Below are 27,959 nucleotides of genomic sequence, written 5' to 3' on the forward strand. Positions count from 1 at the left end.
ACTCAGCCAAAGATAAAGCGCACTCAACGGACCCACTGATCACCTCACTTTCTGCGCAAGCAAACTCTGCGTCCCTCTCCTTCAGGGTGTTTCAGTCTCAGAACCTTCTCTTCTGTTCCTCAGAGTCGCTCTCACAATGAGCTTCCGCCCGTCTTCCACGGCCTTCCCAGAAGCTCATTAGCTGGGCCTGATCCACCTTTAGATCTCCTGCTCGCGCCAGTCTGCCTGGTCACTTTTCGGTCACAGCTCTCTATCCCGACTTGCCATTAATAATTATCCCAGTATATCTGAGGAAGTGAGGACCCAGTGCAGGCGCCCTGGTCTGCTCGCCATCGCCGATAGAATTACGCATTATTATTGCGATCGGTATCGGGACCGACATTTGGTGCTGCTATTATTGTTTTTCACCGGTGGTTCTTGTTCCCAGGCTGACTGCCCCGAGCGTCTGCGCATCCAACTTTTTTCCGCTCTCTCCGATAGATCTTTCTGCAGTCGAACCACTTTTCCTCCCCCTGCCACCACATCTCTTCCTCCCTACCCTTATCACCAGCTCTATCTCTTCATCCTCTCCCCCACGCCATAGAAACCCTCCCCTTCCCTCCCATTTTCCTCTTCCTCTGCTTGCCGCCTTCGGCGCTCTAACCCGTTCGCCTGGTTTTTTTTACCACGAGAGCCCCACCTAAGCTAGGTCTGCGCTCATCGTCACAAAATCAACAACAACCTGGACTTGCTCCTCGACTGCGGCCGCCCCTGGATCCCTGTTTGTTTGTAGATGAATCCACTCTCCCAACTTGGTCTACATGACGCCAGAATCCCCCGATGAGGCTCTTCACTTTCGCGGCAAGACGTTGACTCCCGAGAGCCCTCGCCCAGTCCACGTCGCGGAACCTACCAATATCCCGGTACTGCAAAATCAGATGGACCCCGTGTTCAACGACACCTCGACTTACGAACAAGCCGAGCTTATTCATGAAAACAACTACAATATACAATCGAGTGGCCCGTATACAAAAACGGGCGGCGTGCGGTGGGAGGCGAGCTCTGTACAGCGTGGTCAAGAACAGCGACCATCGCAGCATCAATCGCATACACAAGGTAGCCTCCAATCTGGCCCTCTCTTAATCAATTACATGTTGATGGACATGGATACCACTTCCCTCTCTGCTGCGCCCGCAACTGCTCCGTTGCCTCCTTCACATAAGCCCATTCCCTCTACAAACTCTTCCACAGTACCCTTGAGTATCGGGGAAACTCCATCAAACTCTTCTCTAACTACGACAGCACCAGATCCTAGCTCCCTTCTAGCCCACCCTGTCCCCGGTGCCCTCCCATCTTCTTCCCAAGCTGCTCGCAACATCCCGTTCGCGAACGAGGTAGACGACTCTAACGTCAACCTGCAGGGCCAGACGGCGCCCCAGGGTCGACTAGACGCGGAGGAAAGGTTTGAAGATAATACTGCTGGGAATGGTGTCGATTTCCAGAACCTCCTTGATAACCTTCCATCCTCATCAGCCCCTGTGGTTTCTGGAAACACCATCTCAGTGGACGGTGCTTCTGCCTCTCCTCAAGCCGCTGCCGATGAAGCACCTCAATCTTCCCTAGGGCTCCCTCCTCGCCCTCCACCCCAGGAGAAACCCTCCATCCACCCCAACTACAACCCCGGCGATGATATACGTTCCTATCATCAGCTTCCTGCCCATAACACCTCTAACGCCTCCTCAAACCCTTATGCAGCCCAGCCGAGTAATTACCAGCCCAACGTCGGACTGTCCTCGTTAACAGCTGGTGCGCCAGGGACGTCTTCGGGTGCTGGCTCCCTCCCTCCTCCCCCTGTTGCTAGCTTCCAGCAATCTTCAACCGCTTCAGCGGACTCCCAAGACGCTCCGGCGACTGCAACCCAGAAGAATGGCCGCGTTGATAAACAACCTCCACTTCGCACAAACGACGATGCTCCATGGGGCCCGGAAGTCCAGAAGAAATATGATTCGTTCCTGCATGACGAAAGAATATATGTGACTGAGGGTCTCTGGGATCGCTTTCCATATGGGTCGAGATTGTTTGTCGGTCAGTAATCCCGTTCTATTATAATCCTTTCCGAACAAACCTATTCTGACATGACTGTATCATTATAGGCAATCTACCCACCGAAAGAGTAACAAAACGTGATCTCTTCCATATATTTCACAGCTATGGGAAACTAGCCCAAATATCGATCAAACAGGCCTACGGTTTTATACAATTCCTGGAGGCGCCCTCTTGCAAACGAGCTCTTGAAAGCGAACAGGGAGCTATCGTGAGAGGACGTAAAGTTCGTAAGTATTATAATGTCTCATATTTGGGAGCGCAAGCGTACTGATTTCTTCAGATCTTGAAATTTCCAAGCCGCAGCGAAATACGAGACCGGCGCCGGCGCCGACAGAGTCTTCCCGACCTGCCCCTCCCCGCCGCTCAAGGTCGCCCGACTATAATCGAGCTGCTCCCCCAGCCAATCGGCCATCAAGACCGGCCGGGGATCGCTATGATCGGCCCCACGAACCACCGAGGCTGCCGTTCAGCGACTTCCGAGATGAACCCTCTCATCGCCGGCGGGATGATTATCGCCCGCCACGGTCGCCGTCTCCTCGTGCATATCGTGCACGAGAGGGATACAGGTCTCGTGACAGGACTCCCGAACGCTTTGACCGGCGTGAAAGGCGACGCTCCCGCTCGCCATATGGAAGAGATAGACGGTATCGCAGTCCAAGCCCTCGAGGCCGTCCGACATATGACAGCGATACGGACCTACCTATCCCTAGGCGTGCTCCCAGGGAAGTTCCAGATGTGCAAATCCTTGTTTTGGAGGAGCTCGATCGGTATGGGATAACCCCTTAAGCTATCGACGAGTGTTGTTTTGCTAATGCGAGCCCATAGGAACTTCGTATACCACGTGGAAACCAATTTTAGGAATCGGGGACTTCGTGTCGATGTTTTAACGTTAGGACCCCGGATCCCTCTCGACGCTGCAGTCAAGCGCCAGGCCTTGGAGGGCGTTCTTGCCGTAGTCAGACTTTCACGGCCCAGTCAACTGTCTCGGAAAATTCCGTTGCAGGTATTCGACCGAAGTTTGGGTGTTGATAACATTCGGTCCAATGGTGAGTTCATGAAACCTACTACTTGCGCAAATTGTTTTGTCACTAACCGCCACGGCTGTAGAATACCCGGATCTTGAGCCCAACGTTGCAGCGGACATTGTCTTTCAAGCGCAGTCGATGCAACGAAATATCCCCGGCGTCCCAATCACCTCACCTCCGTTTGGGGTTCCAGCCCTCCCCACCGCTCCTCTCCCTCACCCCGTCGGGCCTTCTCTCCCAACTCAACCCAATTTCGCAAACGCCATCTCGCATCTTGACGGTGCTGGTCTACAGTCTCTGTTGGCGGCGTTACAGCAGCAACGCTCCCCTGTTGTTCCAACCGCACAACCACCATTCCCACCCACCAACCCCCAACCAACTCCAGACCTCGCAAGTCTTCTGAGCGCGGCAACACGACAATCCGTTCCGCTCAATCCTCAACAGCAACCTCTTCCGCAACAGCAATTTCCGCTGCAGCCCCCCACTACCGCAGCAATTTCCGACCCAAACCTTCTGTCGCTCTTGGCTAAAGGTCTAGGGGGCAACCAGGGGCCGGGTCAACCTCCCATGAACTCCCATCAAGTCCAGAATATTATGAGTCAGCTGGGCAAATGGAAACAATGAGTCACGATTTTCTTTGAATTCATTTGTTGTGCAACATCATCGTATTTTATGAAAAATACGGACATTCAACTACAGGAGTAGGGCGTTGATTGTCCGTTACTCGATTGACCCCCAAAGGGTTACCATTTTACTCGGTGTTATTCAGGGCAATCAATCGGTCATTCATATTTGTCGGTTTGGGGAGTTAGCGCAAAGACAGTTCTCGATTTGATTCTTCTTGTTTTGGGACACTATGTCCATCGGCGTTGGTCATTCCGTGTCTTCAGTGTCCATTGCCAGGTGTTTCTAGTAGTTTCATCACTATTTACATCGAATGCGGCTTCTCCGGTTCGTCGCAACAACTCTTAAACTGCAATAATACTAATGCAAGATTCGCATGTGGGTAGAGATGTTCGAGTCATTAAGCGTAAATATAGTACAAGTACAAGAGCCATTGCTCATAACCCAGTGTCTGTGGCTCAGCGTAGTTTTTCAAAAGTTCATCTTCACTCCAGTCCAGCCCAAATCTCCTCACTTCTGTGACCATCCTTGCGACTTGAGATCAGTAACTGTAGCCGCATCTTCCTTCTTGATCCGCTCGATCGTCTTATCCCGGTTGTACTCCATCACGCGCTTTTCCTTGAAGTATTTGACCTGTTTAGGAAAAGAGTCAGCGAGCGCTCCTAACTACACCGACGAAACCTCCACCTCCAAGCGCGGGGACGTGGAAGGCCGGCCCGGAAATATCAACAGGATCATACGTACCCAGGCAGTGGAGCAAGCCGACTCAAACTCTGCAATCTCCTTCGCACACTTCTTCCGCGCCTCCTTATCGCCCTTGACAGAGTCTATGATGTCGTTGTTGTCCAGACACGCAAAGAAGCGATCGCGACCTTCCCAGCATTTTTGTCTCGAGGTTCGATCGGGTGCTATACGACCTCCGTCGGAGGCCTTGTTGGAATCGGAGGACGAAGAAAACCAACCCATTGCGTTTAAAATATCGTACAGAAACGTATAACGAGTGAAAATCAGGTTCGGGAGGTGTTGTTTGAGCTATCGAGTAGCATCAAAGCCTGGAGCTCCCGAGATTCGCTCCGCTCCGCATGACTTCCGTTCCGGTCATGTGGCGCCGAGCTAGGCCAACATGGTCAAACTTCCCCATAGCCTCATCGTTGACAGGCTTCATAATTCCATTCCACCATCCCCATTTACGCTTCTCGATTGAATGTGCAAAGTTATTTGACGGGCACATTTACGCAACGGATATGATTTCGGGATTACCTCCCTTTTAATCAAGCGAAAACATTTTCCAACTTATCGACCGCTCCGAACCCTGTCTACCTAAACGTGCCCCGGACGCTTCGCCGCGGACGACGCTAAACATCAAATCACCAGTCTCTCGCTGGTATAACTTGTAGTTCATGCCCCCGCGCCGAAGACCTCCTCCAGCGGGGGCGCGGACAGACCTTCCACCGCTGAAAATCGTCCGCAAGATCCTGGTCCTCCAGCTTGCCTATTATGTCACCGCGACGGCCCTGATCTTGTTCACAACACTGGTCTACGGCACGGCTTTCTCGCTGGACCTAGTACTCGGCTGGAATACGTTACGGGGGGATACGACGCTAGGTTGGATGCTTGGACTGGTGTGGATGTTGAACAGCTTTCTATGGTGAGTGTCTCGGGCGTTTGTCGGTCATATAAACCAGGAGATCCCACTAACAAGTGTTGATACAGTGTTATATTCCTTCTCCTCCTCGTTTCGCGCTCTAAGCTTATCCCTGATTTTGCTCTTACGATTCATTTCTTGCATCTTATCACGACCTCGTTATATACCCGCGCGATTCCGTCGAATCTCCTCTGGTGGGGTCTGCAATGTGTCAGCGCAGCGTTTATGGTTTTCATGGGGATCTGGGCGTGTCGGTGGAGAGAGCTTCAACCGATCAGCTTCGGAGGTATTGGTACTGGGCAGAACTCGGATCGAGGATCGGCTCAGGCAGCCGAGAGCAGCAATGGGTATGAAATGGTAAATATGAAGGGAGATAACGCGGTCTAACCAGTGCCCGTCCTTCTGGTCTTCATTTGTTTCATTATATTTATTCCCTTAATTCCCTGTGTTTCTTCTTGTTTCTTTCCCGACAGCTGTTGCGATTCCAGAGCTGCATCGGGTCTCTTTTTTACTGTATCTATCTTAGTGTATACCCTATCTGGCGTGGGCCTGTAGAGATGGCGTTGTTGAAATTGGGCGTCCATCATTTAGTTGAATAGAACAACTCAACTCGGTTGAATGGATGTACAGTGCATGTGATATTGCAGCGTCTCGATATTTTTTTACTGCACTCATCCAACCTGGATCCTTCGTGACAAGTGCATACATACGGTGGCATAAGTAACCAATAAAAAACAGCCCATCTTATCAACTAACGCCTTCAAATGACATGCGCGCCTTCTCACAACAAGCCCGCACCATCATCTCCAACTCCGAGTGGGGTGCGCGGATACAGCTCCCGAACCAAGTTAAATAGACTGCAGAACTTCTCGAATCAACTGTTCTATATATCTCATCCGTTACCACTTACATTCTCTCCCACCTAACGCCAGATACTGAGTGACGCTGATAAACTGTCGCAAAATGTCCACCACCGTCACCGAGACCAACCCCGCCCAGGTGGTTGTCACCAACCCAGACCCCAACCCTCACAGCACAACCAAGAACATCCCTCCAGCCTCCGAAGATAAAGTATTCCAGGCCATCGCGCGCGGCGACCGCGCCGGGAAGCTCAAGCTGAGAGGCGTCCCGACCTTCACGGACCCCTACGCCGAGCGCCAATGGATAAGAGAGCACATGGCCGCGGCATTCCGATACTTCGGGAGAGAAGGCCACAACGAGGGTATTTCAGGACATATTTCTGTTCGAGGTATGGCATTTTATACTTGAAGACTATCCGATCTGCCCTTCCAGCATGGTAGTAGTACATGGCTTTAACAAACTACAGACCCCGTCCTGAAGGACCACTTCTGGATCAACCCATTCGCAAAGCACTTCTCGGCCATGAAGGCCTCTGATCTGGTCCTTGTCGACCCGGAGGGATACGTGACAGAGGGCGGAGCGCAGCTGCCCATCAACGAGGCCGGGTTCATGATCCATTCGGAGATCCATAAGGCGCGGCCGGATGTGATGGCTGCAGCGCATACGCATGGCATTTACGGGAAGACGTGGAGTGTGTTTGGGAAGCCGATTGAGATGATTACTCAGGGTGTGTACTGGCTTTCCGCTGTTATAGTATGTGCTTGCTAATGCTATGTATAGATTCATGCAACTTCTTCGGCAAATTGGGTGTCTATGAGGATCACGGTGGTGTTGCTCTAGCAGTGGACGAGGGACGCAATATTGCCAAAGCACTGGGCCCAGAAAATATTGCGTGCATTCTTCAGAATCATGGGTATGTTTTCCCTACCTTCCCGGCTGGATATCGGTCTGCCCAGTTCGTTGAACTAACAGCGAACAGCCTCCTGACAGTCGGCCAAACGGTTGACGAAGCCGCCTGGCTGTTCGTCAGTCTTGACCACGCCTGCCACGCACAACTAATGGCCGAGGCAGCGGCTGCGAATGGCGTCCCTAAGAAGATTATCCCTGATGATGTCGCTCAATATACCGCTGATGCGGCGCAGAATCCGGTATGTTCACCACCCCGTCTTGCAGCGGAGTGCTAACAAGCCTAGCACAACTTCTATACGGAGTTCCAGCCGGAGTTTGACTTTACTGTCGAGCAGAGTAATGGGCGCGTTCTTCAGTAATCCATCGTCTAGGTAGTAAATAATAATTGGGTACTGTTATTGGAATGTATGTTTGTAGGGTTAAAAAAGTATTGACGTCACCGTTACGACACAAAAACTCAAACTCGCCGACCAACTTCGACTCTGTAGCTGTATAGAGGAGACCTATCGGAATACAAACCAAGCAAAAACAGAAAAAGAAAACTCGCTTCCGGTGCGGGGAATCGAACCCCGAGCTGCCGTGTGAGAGACGGCGATGTTAACCATTACACCACACCGGATGTTGTTGGCAAGTTGGGTTTGGAGGTGCTATATGTGGCTTGGACATCACCACGACAGTCAAGCGAGGTTACAGGTCTTTTGCACCAATTTATTGAGGATCTGGGTTTTAAATCGCTTTGAATGTACAGCCAAGGGTCATACATGATAATCTGATTGCACAATTTTACCGTGGTGGGGCTCAACCACGGATATAAGTTATATGGCAGATATCCGTCACACCACCTGAAAGACGGTCTGCCGGCCAGGCTATGTACGGAGAATTCAGGTATAGAGCATAGTTCAAAGCTGAATATATCGGAGTAGTATACTCTAGACAGACATAAAGCAACTCAGCGACTGATCTCGATACTTGACGTACTGTCCAAGGTGAGTATGTGCTGACTAAGTCCCTTAACCGACCCCTGCAGGCGGCATCAAAACGTCCAAAAGAGCAACTGTGGACACTGGCCAGTCAACAACACTTCATCCGACATCACGCACAACTAGCGGCAGATGATGGTTGCGGTCCCTGCTCTGCATCAATTCGATCTGTCACATGCGTTTGCCAGGTGCTAAATTGAGCTCTGTGTTTGAAGCGGCCATTGAAGACGACAGATACATCTACCAGGCGCTGTAGAGTTGTCCTTTCGACACAACAGCTTAAGACCCATCACAAAATTTATATTATTGAATCGCCGATATCAGAGCAACAGCCACCTCGTGAACACCAGGCCCGAGCAGTCAAGTCCGTACGACATGGCCGCTGAACCCTCGTACATAGACTATGAGGCCTTCCTGGACCCGGACTTCTCGCCAGCCTCATTTGCCAACTCGCTGGTGGTGGCCACCAACAATGCCACAGACACACCGCTGGATCTGTCAACCCCGCTTTCCCGGGTATTGTTCGACCTTCAAGAGATCGACACGCATATCCACACGCTGACCACCAAATCAGCACTCCCCTTGCTGACGCACACGGGGGACCAAACCGCAGCTGCAAGCAAGATTCTCAAAGAAGCAGACGATCAGGTTGCCTCTGTCTCGCAGGGGTACGAGCGACTGGAGCGCGAGGTCTTGCGCAAGTGGGAGGCCGCCGAGGAGGCGAGAGTGGCTACGGAGAATTCTCTGGCCACCGTGCGTCTCGCACGAGCTGTTGCGCGATGCATTGCGCTTGGTAGGCAGCTCGATGGCCAGATGATGGAGGTCACTGGCCGTGGCGGGCTTCCTGGAGCAGGCGGAGGCGATGGGACGGCATCCCCGGGCCCTGGACGAGACGACAACACCCGTGCGCTTGAGCGCGCTGCATCGACGATTGTGAGCCTGCGTCGTCTGCTCTCTGATACAGGTGTTGGCGAGGAAGGCCACGGCCTCGACCGAGTCAAGGTCATTCGCACTCTGAAGGGCGACCTGCTGATTCCGGCGGAGAACCTTGTCAAGGCCAGAGCACAGCAAGCCATCAATCGGTTTTCCATCTCAGCTAGCAATTCAAGCAGCAATGGCGCAACTGCACAGTCAAGCTACAAACAAGCGCGCGACGCACGAGCCCGTCTCATATCGGGCGTTAATGTGCTATACCTGCTCTCTCCTTTACCGTCGAGAACAACCGCCGCCCATCCTGCAGACTTCCACCCAGAACTGCTCCTCTCCACTCTCCAAGGCTACATCCAAACCACCACTGTCGCCTCCCTCAACAACCTCTCCCGGGGGCTAACCATGCTCCCAAGCCTTGACAAGACCCTTCCCGAAATCACCGCCCGCTGCCAGGACATCCACGCCCTCGAAGCAATCCTCAGCACAATCAAACCCCCCTCCCACCCATCCCTCCCACAGCCCCAAGAACAAACATCGTCACCCTCATCCTCATCACCACCACCCAACTCCGACTCTAAACAAAACAACCTCCTCACCCCACTCCTCACATCCCTCGACACCCCTTCCCTCCCATCTTACTTCTGGCGCTCCCTCGCCTCGTCCCTTTCCCCGCGCATCCAGGAAATCATCCACCGCGGCGGCGTCTCAGCACGCACCCTCCGCTCGAACCGCGACAAGCTCAAGAGGGAGATCCGTGAGTGTGTCTTGCGCGGGTCGCAGCTGCCGCAGTCTGCTCTGGGTGTGGGAATGGAGAAACGCGACCAGAACCAGAATTGGGAGCGCGAGGCGGCGGTTATGGTTAGTGCTGTTGTGGGAGTGTTGGAGCGGTAGGCTATTAGTACTAGTAGGTTGTGGACAAAGCCGTTTTTTATGCGAGTTCTCCCTGTATTTATTTGAATAGCTCAATAGATATTTTATCTTATTATATTACCTATATCTATGCAGGCTATGCAGATTATGTATGTAGAATGGGCTTTACAGAGAGTTACATAGTCTAGTTTCTTTGCGGTCGATGTTCATGCAGCATATGTGTATATCGATATTGAAGCAGGCCAGGATAGGATCCGTTCCTATATTGACCATGCATATGGAGACATATCATACAACTTATCTGTACGATTGAAGATGATAGAGCACATCTTAGTAGAAACCTATTCCATATATCATATGGACCAGGATAGAGGTGCCTATAATATCAGGCACGGCCAGGCACAGGCACACTGGGTTCCGGCGCCCTCCGGCTCTTGAGCCGCACCTTGGAACCTATTCGCAAGGATAGAGAGATGGTGACGATTATCGTATGATGTAGTCACGGGTTCTTAAGATTAAGCAGCAGCCTCAACAACCTAACTTACCCTACCTACCTGCTGTTTTAAATAACCGGCTCGTAGTTTATCTCAAATTGCCACCTCAGCATTTTCAATTAACATTCGGCCTTGGACTGGGCTGAGCAGACTCGAGTGGGAAGCCCAGATGCATTATATTGGAATCCTGGGCAGTGGACAGTTGGCAGAGGGGATGCACTATGTATGCAATAAGATTATTCTTATTGCTTATGACATGCATACGTTGGGCATGGGTGTGCGTAGACTTTACCGAACCGGGGTGTTATTGGTTGGGAAGTGCGAGGAGGCTCACACCGCCAGACGGAGTTGTTTCTTTGAACGTTACTCGGAGTATACAGACTTGCAGAGTATCGTAGAAGAGCACGATTCAGGCGTTGAGGGTTGAGGTTGGTTTCGTTGCGAGACGGGCCGTGCACCATCGTCAGTCTCTGCTGGGAAAATGGTGGCAGGGCTGTTATTGGCGGGCGGGAATCATTCAAATGGCCAGTGGATGTACCTGTGCTAGTTAGCAGCTAGAGCAGGTACCGCCCGGTTGGAGAAGCAAGCGGCATTGTCCCGGAGTTAGTCCGGAGTCAGCAGGGCAGGTGACCATTTGAGTCCCGTATCGAGAGCCGATAAGGGAGGGGTCCCTTCTTTGTTGGAATTTCCAACAAACTTTCTGGCATCATCCCTGCCACTTTGAAACCAGGTCCAGACCAACCGAAGACGAGGGGCAACAGCTGTCTTGCGTGGCGCCGTGCCTTGTGCCTCTGATTTTCAGGCTTTGGGAGGATCAGCTCGTTTGTAGAGGGTCGGGATTGGCCCTCCATGGCCATTGCCCCTCTTTGGCTGCCCAGCCCCTGGTGTTGCCACAAAGTAAGAAATCTGTCTGGAGTCTGGTGCGTGTGGTGTGATTGGCCCTTGTTCTTGCAAATCGTATCAGCAGTAAGTCAGGCGCAAGTCAGGTGCAGGGGACAAGGCGATTCAACGGTACTCGACCCAGCTCGATTCACGCCCGTGGGAATGCGACTAATGCAGCAGCTGTCATGGAATGGTGGTGGTTGGGCCGCTTGGTCGGTGTGAGTGGCGGGGGGGTCGGACAGTCGTCCAGGAAAGTCCAAAACCTTGACCCCGCTGTTTCTCCACAGTTGACAACTTGTTTAAATCATCGAGGGCGAGGAACCTTGGGGTCCAGGCGAGTTAAGTACGGTCGACGACGGAGTGCCTGCGAAGAAGAACTCCGTCTTGTGGTCGAGCAGAACCAGTGGCTTGCGACAGTGAACTTGTCCGCGCTCGGGCCAATTGTCGCCATTGTACAGGCAGATCATGAAGTCGACATTGCGTGTCCACTGCAGGATGGATGCAAGATGATGGCTAGGAACAGGGAACTGGACAGAGCGTGACGTTACCATCGCGAGAGTTCGACGACGAGCTGCCTAGATGGGCAGAGACTCGACGTGGCGCTGCTTCTACGGTGTCCGGTGTATACGGTGTACAAAGTACTAACGGCGCCTCAGATACTTACCCCGAAGATTCCGGGGGTATCCTCCCAAGATCAAGAAGACTGGGTGACTTTATGGGTCGTCCGAAGCATTGGGTTTCATACTTCGAGTGCAGCTACAGCACCTCTCGCCATCTGGCCAAACCACCAGGTTGTCAAGCCTCAACCATCGAACAGCATTGCAGTATCCCACCATAAACTTAGCTGAGAAGTGGTTTCGACGTTCATTGCTGGGCGCAGTGGAGTATTCCTGGCCACGTCCTCTTTCTCCTGTTCGACAACCACAGGAACAAGGGTTGCAGCTTTGCCAGAGCATGGCCCTTCCGCGACGTGATATAAGAGCAAACTGCGAGGTGGGCGAGGAGTGGGTGTTGGGTACGATCTCGATGTAAGGTACTCTGCATATACGGAGAACCGCGTGGCAGCGCTCGGATTCGCTCTCAGCAGTCTGGACTCATAGATCATGAGTCTGGACAGATGGACGGAGTTTTCAGAGCCTATCGGGACGCCCGGGTTTTCGTAGAACGTCCCCCATGGCCAGACCCTGCCGTAGAATCTTTATGGGGCGAAAATATAGAAGAACCAGAGGGCTGAAGGGATACGCCCCGCCCCGTCAAATGGTAACGTCACTGCGGCCCAACCATCAACCAGTTCGAGAACCTCTTCTGCGCCGGAAATGGAAAGATTGCGAGAAATGGCGGACATCACCAGCAATTGTGCGGCCTTTTAATGGGCGAAAGAGCACAGGGTCCCCTTTGTCCATGGCTCCTGATTTGCGCTTGTCCTTGGGTGTTAAGTACTATAGTAGTATCCGTATCCTCGTGCCTGGTGTCTTCCCCGTAGCTTTCGGACGCACCGCCCGGCCTGGTGGAAGGAAGACTTGTCATCAAAGGGGTGTTTGGGTGGGAAACCTTCGTATTCTGGGACCCATGGCACGCTGTAGGGCGCAGAACGCACAGGGCTGTATTTAGACGCGGTGGGTTACGGATACTGGCCGTTATAGTAATATTTGCCAGTAGTTGATGCTCTCCGGAGCAGTAATGCTAGACAGATAAACAATAACCGTGCATCTGTAACTGTCCATATCCTGTGTACGACTAATATATTCCAGAGTGAATATATGCGGGCGATTCTATTTGAGGGTCCAGTCTTGCTTTGACTTCCACCCACCGACTCCACAGCGATCGCACGTCGATGATTCGTGTCCGCCCATCCGGACCAAGTTGTCAGTACCTGGGGCTAACCCCCGGCGTGCCTATCACGATGCAGGCTGCCTGAGCGGATCATCATGACCTCGCTGAGGGGGTGGAGGATTTCAGGTTGACTGAAATGCTCAGGGCCGCCTGCTGGTGGAATGAGTGAATCACGAAGCCTATTCACGGTCGTGGTAGAGGACTCCGGTCGATTATACTCTGGATTCCGTACAATCATCGAGTAATGGTGAGAGAGAGCTTCCCCTCTCGCTTTGGTGCCCCTCGTTTCGTTTGCCTCCCGGCGTTTCTGATTTCTGATAAGCCTCTTTTCCCCTCTACCAATCCAAGTATCGTCATCACCACCTGGATCGCTTTGCCGTCATTCACTATCGTTCCCCTTACTTAGCCACTTGCCTCCTCTTTACTCCCATCTTCCCCTTGACTGCCTCTGCCTCTTTCCATTTCTCTCTGGCAGCCACGATCCCAGCCCTGCCCTCGCTCTACGCAGCCTTGCTCGGCTCCTCTCGGCACCGTCTCCATATCGATCCTCTCCGCCTCATCTCGTGGCAGAGGTGTGCCTGGCTCCCACTCCGGTGTCACGACTCGCCAACACTTCCTATTAATAGGCTGTTTGGACTGATCTGATTTTATTGCAATTTTCGTTCACCCCTTCCTTCGCCTCGCGTCGATCCATCCATCGCGGCGGCCCTGTCTGAGCTGTATTCGATTCTCCAGCTACTATTATCACTTTGTCGCCCGGTTTTTGCATTCGGTTTGGGTCTTGGCTAGGCCCCCCCGGTGTATTGAATTCCTACTGTCATACCCACAACCGTCCCGCGACTCGACGCCCGCTACTGAACCGTGATCCGTCGAGTCCACCAAAACTTCCTCTTCGTCTCATCTCTCTTCTTGCCGCCCCCCTCTAGTTCTTCCATTCTTCCTTCTTTCAAATCCAGTTTTCTGGCCCTCCCTCACGTCCGGCTTTGCCCATTTCCGAACACCTGTCCCTTCCTCGCCTGAACCGTCAGAGATGCGCCCTCGGTACTAATGGGCGCCCTCTCTCCGTTTACAGCCTACCTACTACCCTTGCTTCGCCTTCTTCACCTGGAGGCTGTCTAGTCGTCATTTTCGAAATCCTCGCCCAACTTCTTTCGTATTCATCGCATCCCCTCGCTTAAAATAAAGCCCTGTGGACAAAGCGAAACCTTTTTTATTTCTTGTAAGTGTCACAGATTGCATAATAATATGGGAAATAAAGCAACCGTGAAAATTGGGTTTCTTCTGCCCAACTCAATCTTCATCCCTTGCTAGATGTCGCATCGCAGCGAAATTATCAAGGTCCACCTGCTTACATGATGTGCGCCTGTATCTAGTCGAACGTTGCCCGGTCGATTTTGTCTTTCCCTCTCGCCTCGAAAGCACCAGTTCTTCCGTATAGTTGCTGTGCTTGTCGGGTGCCCCTCCGACTCGGATTCGTACATAGAAGTTGGAGCTTGGCTTGCACATGAACTTTCGCCGCCAATATGTCTTTTTTGCCTGTCAACAACATTTCTTCGCCACCGGACCGTGCCATGGACGATGCAATCGCAACATCGGCCACACCTCGCCCTCATTCGGATAGCATGTCGATGACACAGGACTCCGGGTTATCAACCGATATTAAAGAGGAGCATGGCTTACGGCCGGCGCACATGACCCACGAATCCCGTAGGAGCACACACTCGGTCTCGGACGAGACCATACAAGCAGACTCAGACGCCGAACAAGAAGGCTCGGACCATGAGTCAGAGCGGAAGGAGCATGCACCGCCATCGAAGAAGAAGAAGGGACAACGATTCTACTGTACCGATTTCCCGCCGTGCAACCTGAGTTTCACACGGAGCGAGCATCTGGCTCGCCATATTCGAAAACACACCGGAGAGCGCCCGTTCCAGTGCCACTGTTCGCGACGATTTTCCAGACTTGATAACCTGCGGCAGCACGCACAAACTGTGCATGTGAATGAGGAGATACCCGGTGATTCGCTGGCGGCCACCGGCACTCGCTTCCAGCGTCAGATTCGCACCGATCGAGTGCGGCCCCAGGGTCGTGCGAGGGCTGGTACTGGAGGAAGCCAAGGAGCCCATAGCAGAGGGCACAGCAGGAATCTGTCCACCTCTAGTATCGCATCAACAACTTCAACATTCAGCCAACCGGCAGAGCTGCGCCGGCGCCCGCCACCGCTGATCATGGCCAACGATCCAACCACAAGATCCAGGCTAGGTCTTGATCCGATGATGGACGCTCCCACTACGCCGCCGGGTCAGGTCCGAGCCATGCATGGGCCTCCAGGCGGCTCTCCGTATACGCCCACTCATATGTATCCCGGTAACGCTTCTCCCATGCACCCATCATCTCAGGTTGCGGGCTTCTGGGACGGCAAGACCGCAGCTCGACGACTATCCGTCCCCTCCGGAGTTAATCCGTTCTCGGGGGTCCACTATCCTCAACCCTATCCGGCCCCGAGTTACGGGCCACCAGGGGAAATATATGCTAGTCCCGTCAGCGGGAAATATCCTCCATCAAGGGATGAAAGAGAATACCCGACAGAAGCCGAGCTGCGGCGAAGAACGTGGCATTTTTCAACGTGGCAGAATGCACCACGCGCAGAATATAGTGGGAACCCTAACCCGCCACCCTCGGAAACGCTCCCCCCAGCTGTTGGGGGTAATGACTCTGGGGATCGGCCGCCCCGCTTACCGGGAATTGAAAGTTTCGATAAGTTTGCGAGACGGCCCTTGACACCACCTGTGCGCAGGCCGAGTCCGATGCAAGTCGATCCGCAACATAAGCCGCCGGCTCCCGGCTACAATATCAGCGGCGGGTACAACTACGCACCGCCGTCGGCTCGACCAGCTCCGCCTGTTTCTGGCCCTGGTCATCGACGCGGTCACGTCTCGTGGGATATGTCATTGCACACGAACTTGACGGGTCTTCACATCAGGGACAAGTCTCTCCCCAGGCGGGATTCCTCGAACTGGAGCCAGCAAACTATCTCAGAGCTTCGTAACGTTGGTTCTCGCCCATCATCGTCATATCAGCAACAGCTCCAGGAATTCCGGGGTCACCATAGCCATGCATCGTCTTCGTACAGTACTACAACGTCAGGTTCACATGCTGCGCGAACGAGTCCTGAAGACTCGAGCAGCAGCGAGGGAGTCCACACGCCATCAACGGCATCCCTCGAGTACCACCCAGCCATTGTGCACAATAGCGGCTATGTCGAGCCCCATCATCCTCCATTCTCTTCTGATACATCCCAAACAGTACGCCCCCGTTATCCTGGTGGACCGGTTGCGATAGATCACTGATCCGGAGTACAGGCTTGTCCTCCTATACATTCACAACCCGAAGCATACCACTCAAAGCACGAATCTCGACCTGATATTATCAACAACAATGCGTCAAGAGACCCCGGAATGGGCCGACTAGAGGCTCTTGTTGCCGTTGCTACCAGCGAAAACAAGAACGGTGCGGACATCATGGTCTAGCCAAATCTCACACCAACGATGCGTGGTGCATCTCTTTTCTAAGGTTTCCCTGTGCGTGGGCCGATAATACTTATTGGCTCCATCACTGCCCTCGTTACGTCCAAATTTCCTTGCGTGCAAGCCCAGGTGTGACTTGTGCTAGTATCTACCTTTTTCAGAAGGCGCTATCTATCGTTTATATTTCTTTTTTTTTTCGGTTTTTGATTCTAAACGGCGTTCTAGAACCTGGGCCTATTGTTATTTGATTATACACCACAGCGTTATGGCAGTTCTTGATGACTTGTGATGACTGATGAATAACGCATAGTGACGGGTTCCATGGGGGTATTTTATATTTTCCCCATGTCAGTTATATTCTGTTCGGATTGTTTTACTGTTCCAGTCTAAGCTCTATTTCTTATTTTGTGTTTGATCTGCATGATCTGGCGTTTTCCTTTGGGTCGTATGTATCCAGCGCTTGAAGATACCCCAGCTTCAAATCCGGCTTTCCGCACGAAGTTCTGGGCAGATATTCAGATTCCTCCGGTTGTGGCGTGGCAGCGTTATGCTTTTGTATATTTCTTGTTCTCTCTTCATTATCCTGAATATATGAACTCATTTAAACCCAACTGTTCTCATAAAACTTGCCGCGTGAATCTCGGGCAATATCGCGACATGAAATCCCACCAGCTGATATCATTCCCCTATTAGCTCCGAGACTCCTGTTTCTATTTAGACGGAACTCCACGATGATCTCACTACTCTGAGTACACTTCCTTGCACTAGTCCGAGGTGGACTGGCACTATGTAGCGTCCATGGCAAATGATGGCCCGGTGACGTCAGGGCCGAACAAAAGCATCACCGATTCTCCCCGCACAAGCTTGCCGGTATATGAACCAGGGAAATCCAGCTACCTGGTTTGCGTAGAGAGAGAGAAAAAAAGTTCAATCCAACTGCCTTTCTATACTGGACCACAACCTACACTCCCTCACCATCTCAGCTACCTGGAGCGCAAAGGATATCATAATCTACCACCTCACAACCGAACTACTACCTGGTATATCCTAAAACGACCGCCCGACTTCAATTACATCACGATCCCCTAAATCAAACTACATACTCCCACAACCACTCTACACAATGGCCGCGCCCCCAAAGAACCGCACCGGTCTGTATCTCGGCCTCGGCGCCCTAGGCGCAGGCGCTTACTACTTCTACCGCGCTGGCGGCGATCCTAAGCTCGCGAAGGAGGAGATGAAATGTACGTGCCTCGAAGCTACTACCTTGCATACCAAATCGGCGTCGGTCGTGTAACACCCGCCCCGGGAACTATTACTAACCTGGCCGGTATAGATGACATGACCAAAGTCCGCGGCAAAGCACCCACCGGGGGACCCGGGGGTGACCGAGCCGAGCGAGCTGGCGAGAAAGCCGGCCTGGAAACGAATCTGAACCTTGATGAGGCTGTATGAATGCGTCCCAATGCACCTTTACCTCCCCCATCCGCCTTCTCAGATGTTAACAGTGAAATAGGCCTACAACCCTAAGACCAAAGACACCGACCTCGCATCCCAGGCGCAGCGGAAGCTAGATGACCTCGGCCAGGCTGGTAAGGACCAGGCGGCGAGACTGCGTGACGAAGCAGAGCAGCAGGCTGGCAAGCTGAAGAATGAAGCCGAGGACAAGGCGAATGAGGCGAAGAGTACAGTCTCAGGGTGGTTTGGTGGCCAGAATAAGAGCCAGGCGGCAAACCTGCGAGACGAGGCAGAGCAGCAGGCTACCAAGCTGAAGAATGAGGTTGAGGATAAAGCGGGCGAGGCGAAGAGTACAGCTTCGGGGTGGTTTGGGGGGAAGAAATAAACTGCTTCCCCGCCCTACCTCGACTTCAAGTGGGAGGACGATTGAACTCGAGTGAATGGTGTACTGTGTACTGCGTGCTAATTGACTATTTGTGGATGCGGAGCTTATTAGCTTAGCTTTAGTCTCGATAGTTCAGTCTTGCCTAAACGAATTGATGATAGCTAGTTAATGGACTTCAAATAATTTCAGAATACTTTTTCTCCGGGGATGAGTGGGGTGCTGGATAGGGCCCAGACCGTGGGTGGGAGGTATGTGGCATTCCAGCCTCGACCTGGATCACCGGAGTGATGGGCTGTATAGAATGGTAGGTTAAAACCAAGATTCAACCCGGTATTTTTATTCCTTCTACCGTGATGCTTAATCCCCTGAAACTCTGGTCAATAATTCCTATCCAGTCGAAGTGCGCTTGTCGCGATGGGATGACAGTCCCACGTTCTGGTAATTTAACCCAATCCGGACACGAACGCCAACAGCGCGTCGCGACGCGTTTTCTCCTTAAAATCCAAACTCCAATTTTAACCGCCCATCCCTTTGCTCGACTTCAATTAAACAAACCCGAGTCTCGACCTTTTTACCTTTACTCGATTGTGATTTTCGGGTTCTCGATTACTTTTCATGTTTAATACTTCGCATTGTATTAATTTTCCTCCTTACTCTTCTTAATCAATCACAAGGAAGTCGCGATGCCTCGCACCTCCTCTACACTGGCCCGCTCGCGTACTACACGCCTGCCTCGAGCGAGCCAAACGGGCATCCAGAGCTTCGCAAGAGCGACCAAGCCCGGCCTTAGCTCATCGGCATCCCTCGGTCTCATAGACGGAAAGAAGGATCTCGCTACCACCTCAACACCCCGTCAACTGCCGGTCTCACCTTCCAAGAAACGGAAACTTGGGGAGCTCGAAAATGTCGACTTCACGATCCGCGAGCAGCAGGAAGGCGAATCGGGGAACAGTACCGAAGAGAACAGCAAGGACTTGTCCATATTAACACCCTCCAAATCCTTGAAATTCAGTACCCTATCCGTTTCAACACCCAGCTCCAGAAATACTCGCAGGAGTGGCCACTATGTCTCTACCCCGATACCATCGCCAACACCGCGGCAGGCACGCACAGGACGAACTCAACCTGAGCATGCGGATAAAAGTAGCGCTGTACACACACCGAGTACGCCGACAAAGCCGCGCGCTCCGAGACAGACTAAGCCGCTACCACGATCGAACGCATGTATTCTTCCTGTTACGCGTGCGCCCTGTGTGGCGGAATTGGTCACGCTGCATTCGGCGTTTCTTAAGGCGTTGACGATCCATGCGGCGCACAAGGGTGTTGCTGCGCCAGCGGATCTGAGAGAGTTCTTACCGAGTGTGGAGCGAATCTGGAAGAAGAGGAAGGTTGTTGTTAAGGATTTGCAGAGGTTATTGTGGGTATTGAAGACGAGAGAGTGCGAGAGTGGGATGGGGTATCGGCTTGCGAATCATGGGCTTGGCCGAGTTTGTTTGGAGAAGGTGAATGGGCGGAGTGATCGACTTGATGATGAGGGTGAGCTGCAGGCGCGGTTTGAAGAGGCGGCCGATTTGCTTTGGGAGAAGGCGCTGGATGATGCCGGGGGTGATGAGGGAAGTGTTGATTATATGGGAAACCTGGGCCTGGTTTCAATTGAGGAGTCGTTGGCACCATTCACCGCGTTCCGGAAGGGGCAGCAGCGGCTGCAGGATTTGAAGGGTGGTGTTATAAAGATGAAGATGGAGACTTTTTTGGCTGAGGCCGCCGGCGACGAGACCTCGAGTACACCCGCTAAAGTGCGCAATGCGACGACGAGTCGGCGCGAAGGGCTGCTTGATCGAATTAAGAATAAGCAGCTGCGGCAGGCGAAATTGCCTCCGCCGCCGTCTAAGGAGGTGCTGCTCCGTCGTGCCGCATCTGGACGTATCGAGGAGGTTGCGGGAGTGCTGGCTCTTCTTCGACCGGCAGGATATGTGGGCAATGGGCCACTGGCAAGGCTGGCGGCGCAGCGGACTCCGTTCTGTCTGGAGACCATTGTCCGCAATGTGCAGGATTCGACTCGCAACCCAATCTCGGAGAAAGAAGTCGAAGCTTGCCTGGAGATCCTTGCTCGTGAAGATGTTGCTGGCCACTGGGTGAACATTGTTGTCGTGAACCAGCTCAAGTCGGTCGTCTTGAAGTCTTGCGGCGATGTCCAGTTGAAGGATGTTGGAGCCAAGGTGGCTCAATTGAAGCCTGGATGGGAAGAGTCCCCGAAACTTTTGGACTGATACTAGTATTTGTCTGCACTCTTTTCTGTTTGGATCCATGTTTTCTGGCGATACCTCATGGCGATTGGCATTTTTGGAGTTATGACTATGGGCTGCATTTTGTACGCGGATTATATCAGCGCTGTATTCGATATCCTGTATGATAGACTATAAAACTAATGAACACTTGAGGAACTGAAGAATTGAACCCTTCCATAATTCTTGTCTACATTGCTGACGCCTACTGATTGGCTCGAAACCACTTTGGCTCGACGCGGCCCCACGTGACCGTGTCGCGTCTCGCACGCGCCAAGGAATCTACCCATCAATTGGATAAGAGCACTTGGAGAACGAAGGTCGACAACTCTACCACGCCTCAACGCCAGCAATCAGGTCATTCTCTACCACACAGAGTGACAAGCTGGTACCATGTCATCTAGACCAGACCTCAGGGTAAGCTCAATTACTGGAAATCCCCGCCTAATTAGCACAATTTGTCCGGCCATTCCCTAACAATTTAACTTCAGGTCGACGACGAAGTCGGCTTCATCCGCTTCTACCGCTCCCTCGCCTCAGACGAATCGTCTCCCTCAAACAATGAAATAATACGTGTCTTTGACCGCGGCGATTGGTACTCCGCCCACGGCGCGGAAGCCGAGTTCATCGCTCGCACAGTCTACAAGACTACCTCTGTCCTCCGCAACCTCGGCCGCAGCGAAACAGGCGGCCTACCTTCCGTCACAATGAGCGTGACTGTGTTCCGGAATTTCCTACGTGAGGCGCTGTTCCGGCTTAACAAGCGCGTGGAGATCTGGGGCTCTGTGGGTACGGGCAAGGGCCACTGGAAGAAAATCAAGCAGGCGAGTCCTGGGAATTTGCAAGATGTCGAGGAGGAACTGGGCAGTGTTGGTGGGATGGGAGATGGGGGTGCAAGTGGTGCGCCGATTATCCTGGCTGTGAAGATTAGTGCGAAGGCTGGGGAGGCGAGGAATGTGGGTGTCTGTTTTGCGGATGCGAGTGTGCGCGAGCTGGGAGTTAGTGAGTTCCTCGATAATGATGTTTATTCGAACTTTGAGTCCCTTGTTATTCAGCTTGGGGTGAAGGAGTGTCTTGTGACGATGGACATGAATCGGAAGGATGTCGAGTTGGGGAAGATCAGGGCTATTGCGGATAACTGTGGGATAGCGGTTTCGGAGCGTCCTGTTGCGGATTTCGGGGTGCGTGATATCGAGCAGGATTTGACGCGGTTGCTGCGTGATGAGCGCTCTGCTGGGACGTTGCCGCAGACGGAGTTGAAATTGGCGATGGGCTCTGCGGCGGCGTTGATTCGGTATCTCGGTGTGATGTCGGATGCTACGAATTTCGGGCAGTATCAGCTTTACCAGCATGATTTGGCGCAGTTCATGAAGCTTGATGCGGCGGCGTTGAGGGCGCTGAATCTGATGCCGGGCCCTCGCGATGGGTCCAAGTCCATGAGCTTGTTTGGACTGTTGAACCATTGCAAGACACCTGTTGGGAGTCGGTTGCTGGCGCAGTGGCTGAAGCAGCCGCTAATGGATCTAGCAGAAATTGAGAAACGGCAGCAGCTTGTTGAGGCGTTTGTTGTGAGCACGGAGCTGCGACAGACCATGCAGGAGGAGCATCTGCGGTCGATTCCAGATCTTTATCGCCTTGCGAAGCGGTTCCAGCGGAAACAGGCGAACTTGGAGGATGTGGTGCGTGTGTATCAGGTCGCGATTCGCCTGCCCGGGTTTGTGAACTCATTGGAGAATGTCATGGATGAGGAGTATCAAACTCCGCTAGAAATCGAGTATACGGCCAAGCTTCGGAACCACTCGAATAGCCTGGCGAAGCTGGAGGAGATGGTTGAAACGACGGTCGATCTGGATGCGCTTGAGAACCACGAGTTTATCATCAAGCCCGAATTTGATGACAGTCTACGCATAATCCGCAAGAAGCTGGATAAGCTCCGCCACGACATGTATCTCGAGCATCGGTCTGTGTCGAAGGATTTGGACCAGGAGATGGACAAGAAGTTGTTCTTGGAAAACCACAGAGTTCACGGTTGGTGTTTCCGGTTGACACGTAACGAGGCCGGCTGTATTCGCAACAAAAAGGCGTACCAGGAATGCTCTACGCAGAAGAACGGTGTCTACTTTACCACCTCGACAATGCAGTCCTTGAGACGGGAGCACGACCAGCTCTCCTCCAACTACAACCGTACTCAGACGGGGCTTGTCTCTGAAGTTGTCAATGTTGCAGCCTCGTACTGCCCCGTTCTGGAGCAGCTGGCCGGCGTCCTCGCCCATCTCGATGTTATTGTCAGCTTCGCCCATGCCTCTGTTCACGCACCTACAGGCTATACCCGGCCCAAGATCCACCCCCGAGGCACAGGAAACACAGTCCTCAAGGAAGCGCGTCACCCGTGCATGGAGATGCAAGATGATATCTCTTTCATTACCAACGATGTATCGCTGATCCGCGACGAGTCCTCCTTCCTAATCATCACTGGTCCCAACATGGGCGGTAAATCGACCTACATCCGAATGATTGGCGTTGTTGCACTCATGGCCCAGACCGGTTGTTTCGTGCCCTGCACAGAGGCGGAGCTCACAATCTTCGACTGTATCCTTGCTCGTGTCGGTGCCAGCGACTCACAGCTCAAGGGCGTTTCAACGTTCATGGCAGAGATGCTTGAAACATCTAACATTCTCAAGTCAGCAACGTCTGAATCCCTGATTATCATCGATGAGCTCGGCCGCGGTACCAGTACATACGACGGATTCGGTCTCGCCTGGGCCATCTCAGAGCATATCGTTACTGAGATTCGATGTTTCGGGCTGTTCGCAACTCACTTCCACGAATTGACAGCGCTGGCAGATCGGTACCCCAAATCTGTCAAGAACCTGCATGTCGTTGCGTTCATTGGAGATGGAACGACAACGAAAGAAGACGAGGAGAAAAAGGCGCAGCAGAAGGTTACGCTCCTGTACCGCGTTGAGCCCGGAATCTGCGACCAGTCATTTGGCATCCACGTCGCTGAGCTAGTCCGCTTCCCAGACAAGGTGGTCAATATGGCTCGACAAAAGGCCGAAGAGCTAGAGGACTTCACCTCCGCAGATCCGACAGGGAAAGCATCGGCTACGGCCGTTGATAAGTACTCTCAGGAGGAAGTGGAAGAAGGAAGTACCTTGCTGAAGGCGATGTTGCAGAAGTGGAAGGCTGCCATCGAGGAACCGGGCAAGGATCTGACGGTTGAAGAAAAGAGGCAGATTATGAGAGATCTGGTCAAGGGTGATTCGAAGTTGCAGGAGAGTCGGGTCTTCCAGGGCATTCAAGCATTGTAACGAGCGAGCTTTTGAGGGTTTGTTCGTGGTTTGCGGTTCGGATTATACTTGCGTTCTATCTAATGGTGGTATGGCGTTTGGGATGGCATGGATTCTAACTATGTGGTTAGCATAGGTCTCGGATAATGAAATAAGCACATTCTACGTTCTCTTTTAATGCCCTCTAGAAGTTTTTCCAGATAAATTAGCTTCAACAGCATGCAACCATATCTTTGCTTTGATGCAGTATGTGATCACGTGGGGCAGCGGTCGAGACGCTGTCAGTAAATAAGGAAATTCGCTGGATAGCCCGCGGCGACACCACCGACCCCTCGAACGCTCATTCATCTTCTGTTCTTTCCTCCACTGTTCGCCGTAAGTTAATCCAGGATTTAGCTTCGCGCGTCGCTCCCTTTTTATCCTGCAGTACTCGATCCCTCCTCCTTGTCACTCGCTATGTCCCTCCTGTCCAATTAAAGCTGGACCATCCGCAACAGCTTGATTCATGCACCCCTTTTCCATCCTCACTCTCGGCATCTTCGTTGCGGGATATATCACCGCGAGGTGGGATCTTGTTACCCGACTTTACGAACTCGCCATATTCGCGTGGGATCACGGTGTGGTGGTGCGTGTTCATTTCCAACTTTTCTACCTGTCGCGCGACTTCCGCACGGGCTCCGCTAACCAGCCACGCTTCTATAGACCAGAACCGCAAAGGGATTTCTCTTCCTCTCTGTTTTCTTTTTCGTCCTCATCATTCCAATCAACCATCTTGCGCAAAAGGAGTTTGGTCAGGTATGCGATGTCGTCATTTATCTGGAGCGCCCCAAGCCGTACAGAAGCTAATTCACTGTTGCTACTTAATAGCACCCTCGACCTGTCCACCTCGGTGTCTCCGCTCGGGAACAACTACGCCGTCGAGGCTCGTTCTAGTCTTTGAGTGGAGGATGACAACATGCAGATGAGCGATGGATTGCTACGGGTATTTTGGCCATACGACCTCCCCCGGTCGTCCTCGCCGGGTGTAATTGTTGGATGGCGGAATTCAGAGCTGGATCTGTTTGTGTTGGCTGTGCTGGAGGATGTCGAGGTATGCCATGGTTACGTGCGTACTTGGTTTAGAGAAAGCTGCTAATTTGCGCTCGCGCAGCCTCGAAACGTTGACAATGCCCTCCGCGCGGGCATTCTATTCCGGCACAGCCCTCATCCCGTTCCGCGCATTTTCGGCCTTTGCGGTCGTTCGTCGATGCATGTTCTAGGATCGACTAACCTGCGCGATCCGCCGACAGCCTTCAATCCGTCCCATTTGATTGTTAGTACTCGCTCGTCCGGCAAGATTCCGAGAATATATTGTCCGCCGGAGACTGGCCTCTCGATTCAGGTTATCATGTTCCATCGTCCGGACCCGACTAGGATGGAATACATGTCGCTAAATCCAATTTCACTTGCTTTAGAGGACAAGGTGCTTGCTGCGGATAAGTCGGACTCAGTGTCGGATATGATAGAAACAGGGGAAGGGATACAAAAGGCTCGTGCGCAAAAATTGGTGGATAAGCTGAGACTTCATACGGTTGTCAAGCACGTTGCATCGCATAAGGAGTTGGCGCTTCCTTTTATTGTCAACCAGGTTAATTGCGCATACGAGATGGGGAAGTTGATAGAAAAAAACAGCAGTTTGATTGGAATTCGCGTGAAGAGGAGCATGAGTGTTTCGGAACGGGTGGTTGAGTCGGCAACAACAATGTGGGACATGTTTGTTCTCGGTGTGTCTTATGTCTTTTGGCAGTGGATATGGCCTGTTATTACCCGAGTGTTCGTGGTCGGGTTGGTATTTCATCGCGCGATTGCAGACTTTGTTCTACAAGTTTTGGAATGGCGCGCCCGACCTGACGCTGCGGCATTGAAGGATATCTCGGCGACAGCTCAACAAGTGGACATTCGCCTGCAACAATTTTGTTATTGGCCCACGCAGTATGTCAAATTACGGCAAAGGAAGGACGATTGGGAGAGTGTCACGACGTACCATGCGCACTACATTCGGTTCTACAACAGTTTATGGCTAGTTGCGAATGATGTGATCATTGGGATTGCCATGGGGTCGTACATCATTGATAATGCCAACTGGGTAGCTTATCAGATCAACTTCGTTCTCAGTGGCTGGACTGTCGAAGGCCTTCAACGGACGATTTCCTGGTTAATGGACTGGCCGGCCGGTTTAAAGTTGAATAATGAACTTGCTGCGTTTCTGGGTGATCTTTTCTTATGGGTTATTGAAAACTGGGCAGGTATGATAAGCATCCCCTTCGTTTGCGGACGTTTTGTTAACTGGCCAAGCATGCATTGCGAACCTCCAACCATACCTTCCTCATATCATCTACGTTATCGGCTGTGCGAGCTTTGCCGGCGCCAGCATGCCAATAGCGCTCTTTTCAGACCTTATATCTATTCTAACAGTACACATATACTCGTTTTACATTGCATCAGCGCGGATATTCAATTGGCAGCTCACCATCATCATCTCGCTTTTCCACCTGTTTCGCGGAAAGAAACGAAACGTCCTCCGCAACCGTATAGATTCTTGCGATTATGACCTCGACCAGCTTCTTCTCGGGACTATCCTTTTCACCGTCCTCTTCTTCCTACTGCCTACAGTCATTGTGTTTTATCTGGCGTTTACATCAGCGCGGATGTTGATCATCACGCTGAAGGCAGGCCTTGACACCTGGCTGGCTTTCTTAAATCACTTTCCACTTTTTGCGTTGATGTTACGAGTTAAGGATTCGAGGAGGTTGCCAGGTTGGTCCTAACTGTTTCATAGTTTGGCCACTCATCTAACTTGTATATAGGCGGAATCCGCTTTGAACTCCGCGAGGAACACGATAACTCGCCGAATAATTCCTTGGATCCGACTATACACTACATCCATCTTGAGGTATAAGTTCCCAAGCGCCAGTCAGCCGCCACTAAACTAACATCTATTAGTCCATTCCTCTAACCCTTCGAGCCATGTTTGACCAATATTTTCAACTCGGCCACCGTCTCCGTAAACACTACCTCTCTCCCCAAGTTATCTTCTGCCTCTTCACTGGCCGCTTCGTGCCGCCAATTCACCGCCGCAGCCTCTACAGCATGCAGTACAGCATGCTTCCCGATGTCCGGCCATCACTAGCTCAAGTCTGGAGCGAGCTAACTCAACCGAGAAAATCAGGTGGTGGAAGTGGTGGTTCAAGCTCCGGGATTGGCACTGGAGCGAATGGGATCATGAAGGGAGGATTTGGCGAGGCCAGGAGAAGAGGGAATCGGTAGCGATGACTGCCGTTTCCTTCAAAACTTTGCCTGAGCTATATAGATATGAGGCAGTAGCATCGTCTCATTATAATAAATAATAAACATTCTGCATTCATACTTTGCATTTCGTACCTCATATAATAATATGGCTAAACAATGCAATACATAGGTTATTAGGCCAAGATCATTTATCCAATTTGCGTTGCTGGATTCGATTTCGCCCCCTTCCACATCTCAGCCACTTTTTTGAATACCTCTTTGTGCGGGGCTTCCGGGTTCTTGGTTTTATATTTGGGGATTTCATCCTTCATGAACTTGTGGTAAGCTGAAAGTGGCTTCTTTCCGCCTCCCTTCCTGACGCTCCCGCTTGATTTTGATCCTGTGGTGGGAGATACCATGGTTCGTTTTCCTGATAGGGTCTTTAATATATAAATATTTAATCCTTCGTAGGCGGGTATATTACCTCGTTGCTTGTTTCGGTATGACGCGGTTTATGTATAAGACAAGAACATATAACAAAAACAATAAATCAAATAAAAAATGTAAAGACGGGGGAATAATTCAATACCCTGGATAAGATCAGATATC

At 52.1% G+C, this 27,959-nt stretch overlaps 9 protein-coding genes and 1 non-coding gene across 10 annotated transcripts; 8 read left to right on the forward strand and 2 right to left on the reverse strand.

The window, feature by feature from the left end:
- Positions 1–800: 800 nt before the first annotated feature.
- Positions 801–3,734, forward strand: ASPVEDRAFT_129151 (putative RNA-binding protein (Nab3); the record flags this gene model as incomplete). The annotated part of the gene is made up of 6 exons (XM_040806612.1): positions 801–2,064; positions 2,133–2,312; positions 2,366–2,852; positions 2,911–3,040; positions 3,089–3,131; positions 3,193–3,734. The coding sequence occupies 6 exons, from the start codon at positions 801–803 to the stop codon at positions 3,732–3,734; spliced, it is 2,646 nt and encodes an 881-aa protein (XP_040666076.1).
- Positions 3,735–4,244: 510 nt separating this feature from the next.
- On the reverse strand, positions 4,245–4,899 carry ASPVEDRAFT_149276 (cytochrome c oxidase subunit 6B family protein; the record flags this gene model as incomplete). Its single annotated transcript, XM_040808196.1, has 3 exons — positions 4,245–4,367; positions 4,479–4,766; positions 4,822–4,899. The coding sequence occupies 3 exons, from the start codon at positions 4,897–4,899 to the stop codon at positions 4,245–4,247; spliced, it is 489 nt and encodes a 162-aa protein (XP_040666077.1).
- Positions 4,900–5,134: 235 nt separating this feature from the next.
- ASPVEDRAFT_81890 (protein SYS1) lies at positions 5,135–5,766 on the forward strand (the record flags this gene model as incomplete). The annotated part of the gene is made up of 2 exons (XM_040817106.1): positions 5,135–5,382; positions 5,448–5,766. The coding sequence occupies 2 exons, from the start codon at positions 5,135–5,137 to the stop codon at positions 5,764–5,766; spliced, it is 567 nt and encodes a 188-aa protein (XP_040666078.1).
- Positions 5,767–6,342: 576 nt separating this feature from the next.
- ASPVEDRAFT_81891 (class II aldolase/adducin domain protein) lies at positions 6,343–7,508 on the forward strand (the record flags this gene model as incomplete). Its single annotated transcript, XM_040817107.1, has 5 exons — positions 6,343–6,628; positions 6,707–6,967; positions 7,021–7,153; positions 7,220–7,388; positions 7,434–7,508. The coding sequence occupies 5 exons, from the start codon at positions 6,343–6,345 to the stop codon at positions 7,506–7,508; spliced, it is 924 nt and encodes a 307-aa protein (XP_040666079.1).
- Positions 7,509–7,696: 188 nt separating this feature from the next.
- On the reverse strand, positions 7,697–7,768 carry ASPVEDRAFT_t55. The gene has a single exon. It is a non-coding gene; the product is annotated as a tRNA-Glu (tRNA).
- Positions 7,769–8,504: 736 nt separating this feature from the next.
- ASPVEDRAFT_81892 (Golgi transport complex subunit COG5) lies at positions 8,505–9,950 on the forward strand (the record flags this gene model as incomplete). Its single annotated transcript, XM_040817108.1, has 1 exon — positions 8,505–9,950. One exon carries the CDS (start codon positions 8,505–8,507, stop codon positions 9,948–9,950), a length of 1,446 nt encoding a protein of 481 aa, XP_040666080.1.
- A 4,711-nt stretch (positions 9,951–14,661) lies between these two features.
- On the forward strand, positions 14,662–16,488 carry ASPVEDRAFT_27056 (uncharacterized protein; the record flags this gene model as incomplete). Its single annotated transcript, XM_040809974.1, has 1 exon — positions 14,662–16,488. One exon carries the CDS (start codon positions 14,662–14,664, stop codon positions 16,486–16,488), a length of 1,827 nt encoding a protein of 608 aa, XP_040666081.1.
- Positions 16,489–17,817: 1,329 nt separating this feature from the next.
- Positions 17,818–18,273, forward strand: ASPVEDRAFT_39764 (uncharacterized protein). The gene has a single exon (XM_040811993.1). The coding sequence runs from the start codon at positions 17,908–17,910 to the stop codon at positions 18,118–18,120; it is 213 nt and encodes a 70-aa protein (XP_040666082.1). The 5' UTR covers positions 17,818–17,907; the 3' UTR covers positions 18,121–18,273.
- A 562-nt stretch (positions 18,274–18,835) lies between these two features.
- On the forward strand, positions 18,836–21,005 carry ASPVEDRAFT_39765 (DNA replication factor Cdt1 C-terminal domain-containing protein). Its single transcript, XM_040811994.1, has one exon. The coding sequence runs from the start codon at positions 19,192–19,194 to the stop codon at positions 20,776–20,778; it is 1,587 nt and encodes a 528-aa protein (XP_040666083.1). The 5' UTR covers positions 18,836–19,191; the 3' UTR covers positions 20,779–21,005.
- Positions 21,006–21,186: 181 nt separating this feature from the next.
- On the forward strand, positions 21,187–27,389 carry ASPVEDRAFT_51534 (mismatch repair ATPase MSH2; the record flags this gene model as incomplete). The annotated part of the gene is made up of 7 exons (XM_040814491.1): positions 21,187–21,210; positions 21,285–24,100; positions 25,050–25,173; positions 25,234–26,368; positions 26,568–26,879; positions 26,930–27,015; positions 27,066–27,389. The coding sequence occupies 7 exons, from the start codon at positions 21,187–21,189 to the stop codon at positions 27,387–27,389; spliced, it is 4,821 nt and encodes a 1,606-aa protein (XP_040666084.1).
- Positions 27,390–27,959: the final 570 nt, after the last annotated feature.

The sequence above is a fragment of the Aspergillus versicolor genome (assembly GCF_001890125.1).
Source record: "Aspergillus versicolor CBS 583.65 unplaced genomic scaffold ASPVEscaffold_3, whole genome shotgun sequence".
In the NCBI taxonomy this organism is placed as follows: Eukaryota; Fungi; Ascomycota; class Eurotiomycetes; order Eurotiales; family Aspergillaceae; genus Aspergillus; species Aspergillus versicolor.

What these genes read in the sequence shown, in the direction of transcription:
- ASPVEDRAFT_39764 (XM_040811993.1), top strand. Translation starts at nt 17,908, where the DNA reads ATGTACGTGCCTCGAAGCTACTACCTTGCATACCAAATCGGCGTCGGT.
- ASPVEDRAFT_39765 (XM_040811994.1), top strand. Translation starts at nt 19,192, where the DNA reads ATGCCTCGCACCTCCTCTACACTGGCCCGCTCGCGTACTACACGCCTG.